This window comes from Alligator sinensis, unplaced genomic scaffold (assembly GCF_000455745.1).
Source record: "Alligator sinensis unplaced genomic scaffold, ASM45574v1 scaffold752_1, whole genome shotgun sequence".
Lineage (NCBI taxonomy): Eukaryota > Metazoa > Chordata > Crocodylia > Alligatoridae > Alligator > Alligator sinensis.
In genome coordinates, this window is record NW_005842000.1 from 413,021 (window position 1) to 426,640 (window position 13,620).

The 13,620-nt window shown below is 35.6% G+C and overlaps 1 protein-coding gene across 6 annotated transcripts in view; it reads right to left on the minus strand.

Annotated features, from left to right (window-relative positions):
• The window catches only part of DIDO1 (death inducer-obliterator 1), a 78,378-nt gene that overhangs the window by 57,819 nt on the left and 6,939 nt on the right, over positions 1-13,620 (minus strand). For 3 of the 6 annotated variants that reach the window (XM_025201747.1, XM_006021631.3, XM_025201748.1), the window contains 2 exons: positions 3,988-4,175; positions 1,402-1,600 (listed from right to left, as the gene is read on the minus strand). In XM_025201747.1, coding sequence (XP_025057532.1) covers positions 1,402-1,600; positions 3,988-4,152 — 364 coding nt within the window. In that variant the 5' untranslated portion in view covers positions 4,153-4,175. Of the gene's footprint in view, positions 1-1,283; positions 1,601-3,987; positions 4,176-13,620 lie in introns of those variants that run through there. The other 3 variants (XM_014519007.2, XM_006021633.3, XM_006021634.3) reach the window with 2 other exon arrangements.

The window sequence follows — 13,620 nt, forward strand, 5'->3', positions numbered from 1 at the left end:
TTTTCTTAGCAGAGAAATAGCAGAGATAAAATGACAGAAACAAACATGCAAGGCAAGGCCACTTTATTAAAAAAAACATAATTTGGGAGTAATCTTACCAACTGCTCGCATTAAATAAGCATCCATGCTACAGCATTTAAAACAAAATGCATGAAATGCAGATGTCCTGCCAAGATGAAATAATAATTGTTTTACTGTCACTAGGACATATGTTGCTGCTGCAAGGTTGAGAGATCTGACTTTAAAAAAAAACAACCTAACTTGCAAATATTTGTGAACTATTTTCATGCCCTTTCCTTGGAAAAATTATGAACTTTTAACCTGGGTCAATGAAGAATTTTATATTACTAAACGCAACTGAGTCACAATTTAATTTTTAAATCCTTGTTAAAATCTGCTCCATACAGGAAACCTGAACATTCTATTAACACCTTTATGACTAAACTTTGGCAATTCTTTCAAATATCTTGTGCACTGTAACAAAACTGAATGATACATTTTATCCCACTTAAATTTAATGACAGAGCTGAGCAGATTTGAAATGTATATTTTGCTTGCTGTGAATTTAGCCAGTAACCACTCCATAAGGGGATTTCAGCATGCTGTTACTTTCAATTTCACTATTTTTAGGTCTTGCAGTGTGCACTGATGAGATGGCTCATTTCAAGAATTACACTATCCCTTGTGACATATTAGGCACAAAGCCCTCTAGAGTTCACCTGTGAGCAAATGGTCCCATGCATGTGTCTATTTAAATTTAAAAGAACACAAAAATGTAAACCTGATGATCTGCCATCTTTTTTTTAAATCCCCACATTTACAAACTAAATAAAATAGGGAACTTTTTACACAGCTGTGTTGAAAACACAGTGTTTAAAGGATTTTTCATAAGACATCTTCAGTGGGATGCTACCGTTAACAGAACCACCTAGACAAGCCTATACCGAGAGTCAGTATTGATAGAAACTGGCTATAACTTACGTTGCCACAGGAACAAAAATTAATTTGAAGCTAATACAGTAATAGAACACTGAACCGTTCTCCTAGCTTTGCTAACTCAACGCATTCATAATTTATTTCTGAACTTGACAGTCTTGTGTGAAAGGTCACCCTTGCAAATATCATTATATGCTTACATTCATAATTTAGTTTTATAATTTAATACGGTTAAAATTTAAAAATATCAGAAAACTGCAGTGATACTCACACCTGCAGAAGAAATTGTAATAAAAACAGTTATGATACAACAGATTAAACAATTAATATTTCACATCTTTGTTTACCTTGGAAGATGAAGAAATGTTAAGAGTTACAGCAGAGGATATCCAAATTCTGATATTTAAATTCCAGATAAAATGCAAAGAAATAAGAAGAGTCTTCAATGTCCTCTATATGCTTTACCTGACACAGCATTAGAGGTTTGGATGGTTTCTCCCTGTAGCTCTGAATGAAGACAGCCAGAGGAGGGCAGCAATAGATCAGTGTCATTCAGCATAATCTCTAAAGCACGGGCTGAATTTGACAATTCAGAAGTGTCCGGTTCATTCTGATAAGAACACGGAGACACAGACACCATCGATGCTTCTTTTGAAGCAGACTCCTGGTGGGGGGGGAAAAAAAAGGAAGTTTATTTAGCTTATTAATTTACTTTTCCATTATACATTAGCATTCCCAGGGAAGTCTTCAGAATTTTAGATGGTTACGAAGTTTGTTAATAAAAAGGAACAGGTTCACTAAAATAGCAAATAAGTTTCCTATTTTTTTTCCTAGGAAAGATATTGCAACAGAAATGATGACTGCTGTAAAGGATAAATTGCTGTAATTTTTTTTAAGACTGATCTGTCTACTCCCTAAAGAATGTAGTCTCGTGAACTTGTTTAGGTGTCATGAACAGGTCTACATGGCAGGGTAGGAAGACTGAAAATAAACGCTAATAGAAAAACCTAAAAGTAGAAGAAATTCTTTTAAGTAATGAAAATAAAGAAAAGATACTGTTCTACTTTAAAAACTGTAATCAAATATGGCTAAATATCTTAGAAAAGATCAGTACTGGTTTTAAACTTAGAGTTTTCCCTAAAGCCAAATAAGAATGACCGGTTAACTTACAGACACACACTCAATCCTTCCCCTGGTCTTGTGCTATGTTTTCAAGTAAGAATCAAGAAAGATTATGTTCATTAGCTCAGTTTCATGCATTATCGACACACACTAATTATTAAAACACACAACATTTTACACATCTTTAATAGTTTATAGTATGCAAATCAAATGCAAACTTACAAAAAAAACGGCCAAATAGTTATGATGGTTAAACATTTTAAGTATGTTGGTAAGGAATGTTATTTTGTTTCTTGTTAACAAAGCAATGCTCCTAATTTTAATTTTAAAAGCATTAATGTAGATGCAATTAAAACAGAATAGTTTATTTAGCTTTGGCAAACTGTACCAGTGTAACTTTCCACATCTGGAAAGACTCGCCAGTTTTATGGCAAAAACTTACTGGGGAGAAAAAAAAAAAAGGCCACAGCTTCAAATCCTAAAGAGTTTCAGAATGGACTTCAGAAGTGAAAAGCTGCCCCTGTGGCCATGTCCTCACTACAAACATGAATAGTTTAATAAATATTTTGGGAAACACTGTTCTCTTACATCAGTGGTTTTCAACCTAGAGTTCACAGACTATGTCTAAGGGGTCCATGAAAGATGACTATGATCAATCAAAAGTATGTGAATACCCACACTTACAATTCAAACCAGCACCTCCATTCAAAAATTGTTACGGGTCAACAAAAGAAAAAAGGTTGAAAACCACCATCTTGTATCATTTGTGAAAGCCTGGATAGGGCCAAATAAAGTTTGTAACAACTGTTTATTTGTCTACACCTCTGCTCTAACCACAGCAGCTGACACTGTTGGTAAAACCATTTTCCAATAAACAATTATGTAAAGTGTTTCAGGATCAAAAAACTTATTCCACTGTGCAAACAAAATAAATTTAAGTCCTGAAGAAAGGGCAAAGAAGTCTACCAAGCTGGAGGAGCATAATGGGCAAGTCTGCAAGCAAGAATATTGGAAGATAGGAAAGCAGGAGAAAACAAGGTAAATTCTAAACTGCAGTGGAAGATAAAAAAAGTGAGTGTACAAAGAAGCTTTTCCAAGAAATGGAAAAATGCTGACTACAGAGTTCAGGCACATGTTCTTCAACCTGTAGCTTTTTGCAGAAAACATTGTCAAAGTGGGGATTAAGGGATTCTTTTTTCTTCTTCCTCAACTGTGTGCATCCTTCCTGCACTCACTAGGCTTACACAACTATGTATTGTAGAATTTTCTTTTGAACTACAGCAAGTTTGCCACATTTCTCCAGGGGAGTATGTGTACATTGTTCTGGCTCTCTGATTAACTCCAATTGCTCATGCAGGTCCTGAGCCAGTCAGGATGGTCTATTATTGTATCAGGTAGTTAGGGAGGGATATACAATATAGAAGATGTGAATGACTTCCAATATGGATAAGAATGGCTTCTGGTAACATTTATGGAAGGGGAGATAGGCAAATTTAAAGATAATGATGTTATATAATTCTAAATATTTACAACATACACCCCCTAACAATTTGATATATGATAAAAAATAAATGAAACTACCCCAAGCTCACAAACCCCCAAAACTTATATTTGCTATTTTTAACCACTTGTTAATGCTGGGGAAATTACTATTTCTCCACTGCTAAATGAATGACAGAAATTTGCTATTCTTCGCAGTTTATGTGAGATAAAGCTTTTTTCCCTGCAATTTAAGCCACTGTGATAGCAATCAAAAAACTAATTCTACATACAGAAAAAAAGTCAATGGTCTGCTTTCTATACACTTGTTTAGTATGATGTCAACCTTCTCTCCCTTCAAAAAAAAAAAAAGCATAAATACCACAAACATGAAAGAGTGGTATAACCTATTTTGAGAACCCTAGTATTGTGTATCAAGGTATTATATACCTTCACTAATTTGTACTTTGCTCCATTGTCCGAATCAGTAGCTACATCCAAGGAGTCTGCAGCTGATACCTGAAGACAGTCTGAGTTTAAAGTGCTTTCTTCCACGATGCTGCTTTGTAATAACCTCTCAATCTCCCTGTCCAGAATGTCCAAATCATCACTCATCACGCAATTCTAAGGAAATATGCCTGAAGGAAGAGGGAAAGTTGACTAAGCACTTCTTGATCAGCTATAATATTGAAGTCTACTATTTTTAGTTGTATGCCAATAAGTAAACAGTAGAAAACAAAGTCTAGGTGTCTTAACATGCCCAATTTGAATATTTTGGCTTGTAGCAGACTAACAAAGGTAGCCTGCTGATGGTATGGTTTCATACTTGCTACTGGAGTCCAAGAACCATAGGTGCAAAACAATCTTCAATATCTTTTGGAGGCACTGATCTGATGTTGCCAATGTATTTTAAATACATCAGTCAGAATTTCTTCTTAGTAAGCAATATTCTGATGCTTGAACATAATCAATGTTTTTATTTGTTATAATCACTCCATCAAGTGGCAAGACTGCATACTGCATTTTAAGCAGATGTGACTTGGGTATAGTTTTAGATGCTAGTGATCATAGAACACAATAAATGTGCATGCCCACCAACATGCATGTGGAGAAACAAAGACATAACACAATGTACAATCATAAGCCCCACCCCCAACTATTCTTGAATTTTTAACCTATCAGATATGGTGGCCCTTATGCCCAAGAATATTGCTAGCATAAATAAAAAACTTTAATGGGAACCCTGGTATAAACAAAGCTTTTGCACTGAAGCAGTTTCCATCACTATGTTGGTTTAAAAAAAAAAGGTATGTAGATACCTATAATGAACACTGATGAAAACCCATGAGTTTAAGAAGGGCAAGGAGAAAAAAAAAGCTAGGCAAACTGAATCAAAATGTTACACTGTAACCACTTCTTTCTTTTTTTCCCCCCCCCCCTAAAAGCAAACCTATGGTTTTAGGATAAACAGCACTGATTACAGGTTTTTATTTAAAAATAACTTCTGAGACAGCAGAAAAAAACCTTTTAACAATGATTATTTTTTAACTGTACATTCATCTTGCCAATTAATCTCCTAGTTCCAGCTGGATGCTTACAATCATAGTCCTTTTCCTATTTGGGAATTCAAGGTTTATCATCCTATCACTTCCAGAGATTCATGGATTAGACATGTACAAAAATAGGTGATAAATTTATAGAATTTCATTTTAATGGAAAGTATACAAGAGCATTTTCAAAAACTTCTCAGTCTTGCTCAGTGTACAAGCTCTGATATCACTGACAAAAGAAAAAGTTGATAGAAGCTAGTTGTAATCAAAACTTGTTTGAAACACAAATCAGTTTCATAAACACAGGCAAAAATGCATCTCTTCTCAGGGATTCATTTAATCAACACCAGTCCTAAACCACTGGACTGTACATGGGTGCAGAACAGGTGGGGGGGAAAAAAAATCCCTCGATTGTTTACTATGATGCCAACCTTCTCTCCCTTAAAAAAAAAAAAAAAAGCACAAATACCACAAACAGGTCCCAGGTGTGAGCCTGCACTGTGGTGCCTGCACCATCACTACTCCATTTTACAGAATGAAAGTTGCAGCCACTGCCTTTCTGTTTTACTTCAGATGGATTCTGTGGCCTTTAATCTAAACCTCAACTGCATCTCAATATGAAAGGGGAAGTCTGAGACTCACTTCCCTTAACAACACCCAAAGGAAAGCGCCCTCTCTCCCAAATGCCCCAATGACAGGTCTTCCTAACTACACTGCATCCTTAAAGGGTAAAAAAGCAGCCTTCACAGTTTTTAACCTGCCTCAGTTTTGTATTATAACCCATGTCATGCATGGATGGCAACACACATCTTTAGTCCACCTTCAAAAACAAGATGTTCTTACAAATACAACTATTTTATTAAACTACTGATATGACCATACCCATTAACTACTTTTGGCAAACCTGTCCCAAATTAGGGTCTAGTTTCCTTCAATTAAATATATGGAAACCAGTATTAATGAAAAATATATTTTTGCTGATGAAAATAAAAAATAACTGTAATATGAACAATCTAAAGCAACCTGAATATAGAACAGCCTCTTTACCCACACAAAAATGGTACCTGGACAGATTTAAGAAAATCTCAAAGACAATATCAAGATAATTCCCTTTTTAATTTTTATTTTCTATATAGTCCAGATACTTGAGTTCTCCCAAGCACCCAAGTTAAAAAGCATACCCTAACTGCCACCTGTAACATGCTCCTGAAGACAGCGGTGTTCTAAGCTGCAATGCCTGAGAAAGGTGCAAGTCAACATTTTGGCAACTACTTCACAAATTTCTAGTAATGTAGTTTTTCTTTCATCTTAACTGGGAGGAATACTACTTTAATGTATTTTGAAAAACAAGAGATAGTACCCTGAAGACATCCAAGCAACACATTTATGCAGAGCAATTTTCTCCTTTTAATGGGAAGGAAATGTCCTTGTTGCCCTGAGTTCTGGAAAGTTTTTAAAGCACAAATATATCCAGGTGGATAAATACAACAATAATTCCCCTACTATGAAGGGAACCAAAAAAAGTCTTTAAACAGAAACATATATAATTAAACCCTCATCACCATCTAATGGGAAAGCTGACAAATCCCTTGACACTTAAATTCCAAGTAGGAAGCACAAGTTGCTCTACTGGTCTCCAACTGGCAACAGCTTTCAGGAACATGCACATGTGCCTACTGATAAGAATAGAATTAATCATTCCTTTGAATGCTGCAGCAACCATAAACTGCATTTTAGTATGGCTGGAACTCAAGACCAAGACCATCTGATGCAAAGAAACTCCAGGATTCTGTAACTAGGAGGAAAAGCTTCTGGAAGACCCTCCAGAACTCAATGTATATCCAGAGATGCCGCCAGATAGCTCCATGCCCTGGGCAACCATACAATGCCCAGGGCAGCACCAGCAGCCAGTGCCAATGACAGGGGTAAGATCAGCTGCCATTGCATTTGCAGCTATTCTTGCACATCCCCACAGATGCAGTGCTGGGCTGCTGCCCAGGTCACCCCCCATATCCCCAGTTATGCTGTATATATATCTACAATCAATTGCTTCCTTCACTTGAACAGCCTGCATTCAATATATGCCTATTCCAAACCTTTCTGCTAATTGCATCTTTCGCGAATAGTAATATTAGTATACTATTATACAGCTATAGCCATTAACTCTGGCAAGACTAATGCATCTCATCATGCGCCGACACAGGAACCTCCCAGCTTACATCTTTCCTATGGAAATCCCCAGCTCTTCCAGGAAGAGCTATCAATTATACTTAAGGGAATAGCCCTTTAACTTTTTTATTACATATACCACCCCTGTCCCTGGAAATTCAAATTTAATATTATGCCTGTTGTACACAGTTCATTCAGCCTCTGTATCACTACCACCAAAACAAAGGAAAACTTGCAGATAATTCCATCCTCAAATACCTCAATCTTCATTTCATTGACTAAAAAGCATCACAAGTGCATGTATTCAGAACCCCCCTATGTAAATATGCTATGCTTTACTCTAATACTCAAACAAAATGCAAAATGTATCACAACAGACTACCTTCTTTAAAGCCACAAGACTGAAAAAGTTAGTTTCTTGCATCTTTTCCCAAAAGGACCTATTTTCAGAACAATCATTCAAATAACTTAATAAAATACCAATTATAAAAATGTCATACTTCAAAATACAGCAAACAGTCCAAACATATCTGAGATTAAAACCCTCAAAGTTTCTTTCTGGAAAGAAAATCTGGAATAGAAACACTAATAATACATTAGGTGATGACCTCAAACACTGCAAACAGATATCTGGAGATTCCTGTATCCACAGTGTTACAATCTTATGAAATAGTAAAATTTGGCAACATGGTATTCCAGTATTACACAAATGGAACAATGCCAATGAAGAATGGTTGCATTTCCAACCTTCCAACGCTAAATTTTAACTGTCAGATTAAAGCCCAGATCCAACACTGCATTCATGCGCCTGTAAACATGAATAATTCTACTAAAGTCAACTTCTCAACATTTATCATTCTATACACCCTGCAGAGGTAAATACGTGAACTCTGATTAAAACATGTAAACTTCACTAAGGTGTGGTATGTCAAAACAAGCACAGAAAGGTAGAATTGAGCACATGGAGAGAGTGAAGAGAAAGAGCAAACTAGTAAACCAGGGAGCTATTTCTTAAACCCTTAATGCAGCTCTTCCTCTCCCAGTACCAAGCTTAAAGAAAAACACTTTCACCTTAATACCTGCAAACAGCTATTTATATTTATCAACGGATAAAGGGAACATTTTCAGAATAGAACAGTTTTTAGAAATACCTGTAACTTCAGTATATCCAGTGAGAAAATAAAACCAAGAGGAACAAAAATCTTTTAACATGTGCATAATATATGCTTAATAAATCCACCTTCACAATTTATTCACAGTGTAATTGCCTCAAGAATTTTTCTGCCTGCCTTTGGGGATTGAAAAATATTTTCAAAGTGAGATCAATAAAGACTGCACTTTTTAAAAGAAAGCAGAAATATGAATATAAAACATTGAGATTTTCTTCATGGATTCTGAACAAGTAGGAAGAAAAACATTACATTACTGGATTGATCAGGTAACTCCTTTGTTGCTGTTAATGAATGATGATATCTCTTCTTGTTCTTTAAAAGTTTAGGAACAAAGATCATTAATTACTTCTTGTCCTCAAAATTAATCCCAGCTGTCAAACTTTACATGGCCAAATATTTAAATGGATGTGGTGTATGCCTGCATATACGTCTGTGTTTGGAAACAGATCCAATAAGATGTTTTTACATTTGTTTTCAACGTGTCAACCTGTAATATGCTACTCAAGCTCTCATATCATGACCTTTGTATTTATTTGAGCACCAGCCACTGCATTAAGCAAAAAAACTCAACATTTATCTCTGGTTTGTTCTCTTATCAACTCCTCTGTTATGAGAGGGTGTAGTGTCAGCTAGGAATCTAGATGCCCTCGTAGACTATTGACTAAACTGATCAACTATGGATCCTAAACCAAAATAAACTGCAACTCAACTGTAAACTCTTTAAAATGTTTGTTCTGGTTTCTACTCATAAGCTTAACCTCTGTCTTGCTCAGATTCAACTAGCTGTTCTTCATGCACAAGTTGATCCTGTTCAAGCCCTGGACCATTGTGACGAAATCCTGCATGAGGCTAGAAGGTATCAGTCATTTGCATCCTAAACCACACTTCAGCCTCTACAGATTGATAAATTCACCAACTGACTGCAAAGAAGTGCTGAAAGGCACAGAAGAGAAAACTGATGGTTGAAGGACTTCACAGATGAATGGTCTGGAAGCAGAGGTGAAGTTTCCAATATCAACTCACTGAGCACACAACCTCAGAATGAACTCAAAACCACTGATTCAACACTCCAGCAAGGCTGCAGCATCCTGTTGCCAATCATGTTAAATACTGAAGAGCACCAAGAGCAAAAGGATTGGATTTCTGCCTTTTATCCATTAAAAGTATCCATCAGTGGAACTGAAGTAGTTTCAGCTCAACATTTTGCTCTGAATCTAGAATATGAGATCTAGGATTTTAGCTTCAATTATATGGCCTTGCAGTTGACCTTTTTCTGTCACCATGGAATTGCTCAGGAACAGAAGGTCTAACACTAGGCATTAGTTTGCTAGAACTATATACATCATGGGTGGGTTTCTTTGATGTTGTGCCTTGGAAGAAAAGAATGAAAAGGTTCCTTTCCTGAATGAGGTGCTGAATATTATGTTTTAAAAAAGTGAAGCCACAAATTCTTTCAGAAGCCAGGAAAGGGCATGGTCAAATTCACAGGTCTTGGCTCAAGACCTCTTTAGGGCTTCCAAAATGTCTTGAGTGAACATACTGAACTCGAAGAGTAATGGTAGTCTACTAATTGGCTTGTACAGGCAGAGCAAATTCAGGTTGTTTGGAAAGATTTCTCATACATGCACAATCTTTTCAAAGTGGGATGGCAGTTCTTCATTTGGTCTTTTGTTCTGATGTAGGCGTTACACCCTCTAAATTAATTAAAAGCTTTGCTAACCTGGGATGGCTTCTTTGAGAGGAAAAGATTCCCTTGGCCTATAAACCGTATCCTGCCATCAGCCCAAGTTTCCATTTCACTCCTCTACATGGTACAGCATTTCAGGAAAAAAATATCTGTATGGCAACCTCACCTTAGATGTCTGTTCACCAGATCCTCAAATCCTTATCCTGCCGGTGAAGTGCTGCCAAGGAATTTAGCAAGTTGGATCTAATGAAGCCCTTGAGTCTTTTGCGGTTGAATCGATATAATGAGTCTGGTCATGAGTTAGAAGACGCTTGATTTTATGAAACTTTAATGTGTTTGATGGCCCATCCAAGACACTTGCTAAGCTAGAGGCAAAATATTTTCCTCTCTGTATGTTCCTTTTGGTTGAAACAGAAGTAACAGTTACATTAACTATATCATCTATGATGTCCTGGACAGGTTCTATCTACTGTGATACCTGTCATACAGGTGATACAGGTCAAGGTAGAGAGCTGGAAAATGCTTGAATTTCTGCAGGTTATTTTTCTCCTCCATAAAAAAATAAAATAAATAATAATAATGTAATAGTTACATGTCTACTATGTACTAAAAAAAATAAAACACTCGTGTTTTGGTTGGTGGTGGTCTATATATGCAAATGAGCATACATCCTGATTTGCCAACTCCCATTCTGTTATTCCACAGCACAAAATGGTACGAATTATTTGTTGTCTTGCTTTTAGCAAATAATTAATCTGAAATCAATTATTAAACTTAATTTATACCTAAACTTTAATGCATTTTTTTATTCAGATTTATTTAGAAATTCATGCCTCCTTAAATGAAGCACTAGTAATCAGGTCTCCTATGAAAAACTCTGTAAATGCTGGGGGAACAGATAAACCACTTTCGAAAGGAGGGAATGGAAAGTGGGTCATTGGATCTGTATAAGTGTCAGGCAAGGGCAGAATAAGGACTGGTTTAATTATTTTCACTGGTTTGCATTTACACAATGCTACATGTACACTTAGAGAAACACACCTTAAGGGAAAGATTTTGAAACAAATTACTGAAGTCTGACTATCTCTGAAATGGACCCAGCCAACAAAAAGAGCGGGCTTAAGTTAGCAATTACAGTCATTTTATTTGTTTGTATTAATAAGAAAAAAAGTCCAGTTACAAATAACAAAACCAATTCAACTTTAGATTTTTCCCCCCAATTTCAATATCTGCTGAAAATTTAAAACTGGATCCATAAAGTTTGGTCTCTCTAAATGTCTTCAAAATGCTGATTAAGAAAATTATCTCTTCAGCACTAAGAGGACTGCTACACTCATTTAATATGTGTTAGCAAATTGAAAGGTCAAGGTATTGCAACAGTACATTGGAGATAGCAGTTGCAAGCAAAAATTACTCCATTCCCTCTGCAAACCAAGGCCTAAGCCCACTACTACACTACAAGCAACTACTTCCCCATTCCATTGGAGGTCCTGGTGTTAAGCACTTGATAATATTTTGTTAGCAGAAAAACATTGTGGCAGTTTCAAAAAGGGGAGTCTTCCAGGAATTGTTACATTGTTGGCTGGAAAATATCCTTTCTGCAAGCCTCTGCAGTCTGTTACTGATGAAATTGCAAGACTTCAGATGACCAATTTCAGTATTCAATAATACACAACACATTTTTATAAACTATTTTTCCAATTATGCTCATTTACAATTGTCTTGTGTCATTAATTATACAGTATACCTGTATAATTAATGCATCTGTAGTGTAGATATGGCCTTAATTTTTCATATGAATTAGAGCTAATACTACCTGCCAAAAATCCTCTTTAAGAATGACTGATTTTTTTTAAAAATGTAAACAGTAAAATAAATGGGCATGTGACTGGATTCATTAGTGCCATTTAAAATTAACAAACATAAACTAAGGAAAAACACTACTGCCCATTAGAACTGTGGTCCTTTACCATGCTAAAAGGAGTTTTATTACTAACTCATGTAACAGTTATCACTCAGTATTTGCTTGTAGCTTTGGTTTATAGAGGAATCTTTACGTTGCTTGATCAAATTATCACCTTTAAAAGTTCAGGGTTTGCATTGTTTTAACTGCCCATAAAGAAATGTTATATTATGATTAAGAAACTTCATGTTCATGGCCCTGCCACAGAAATTTTAATATTGAACCCCACTTTACTGAAGTAGTTAGACATCCTAGACATGGAAAATATTACACAAGTTCTAATGACTAAAATGTTTTCCTTATATTCGCAATATTATCAAGTTAAAAACCCAGGAGTGTTTTTTTTAATATATATTTCACATGGCTAACAATTACACCTCATAAAATAAATTTCATATGCTCAAACTTTTGCAAATTGCAAAACATTTATTAAACAACTACAGATTTGGCAAGCTGTAATTTAATTACATTGTCTCCTTTTATCCTTATAATACCAACTGCTTTAAATAGTAATTTCACATTGAACTGATTGATGTATATAGACATTGGTGTACATCCATGAAACTGCTCTTAGGGATTATGTTCTTTTGACTACTGGACATCCTTGGAACTTGCAATTATGACATTTCAAGAAGGGTTTTTGGTCCTGAAAATACTTCTAATAAATGCATCATATATTTCCAATGGTTTCTATTCTGTAGAACAGGAGCTTATTAAAAACTAATTTACATTTTATCCTATCTTTTGATAAATGCAGGTCTGATGCTAAAAGGATATAAAAGTAGAAATGTACGTATCTAGCTGTACATTGTTTAAATGATCCTTCAGACTCTAATAACAAATATTTTCACATTGATTTTTCTTTTATAAATCAGAATATGCAAGATACTTAAATACTTACAGATTTAATTTTTCTGAAGCAAAAGTTCTGTAGCAAGTACAAGTATGTTAAACTGACCATATGTGAATTTTACAGCCAAACCTGTAAAGCTCTTCAAATTAAAAGAGGATAAAGGTACCAGTTAGCAAGAGCCACATCTAAGGATGGAGCTGAAACTAACACACATTCCACAACAACTTTACAAATCAGTCTCCCACATCCCAATTTCCATAACAGAAACAAATAAATTGCTTCTGGCAATTGGAAGGCTGTGACAAAAGCAGTGTTGGGGGGGGGGGGTGTTATTTCCTAATCATTAGCTTGCTGTGTGTCAAGCTTTTATCACTGCCAAACGGAAAAAAGACTTTTCCCCACCCTCCCATCAAAGATTCCTTCCACAATAAACTTCTGAAAAGAAAAGTAGTTTAAATCTCAGTGGGGAAAAGACTTATCTTTCACATTTACACAGAGAAATGAAAATGAAATCAGTTGCCTGATTGGGTCACTCCAAAAAGGGACAAAATGTCTGTATAAAAACCAGAAGTGTGGTTAAAGTCTGATAAATAAACAACACGGAAATCCTGTTTTCTTCATAAAGTATTACTATCAGTAAATGACCTAATCTGCACTTGAATGTCATTCAGTAACCTTAATACAGCAGG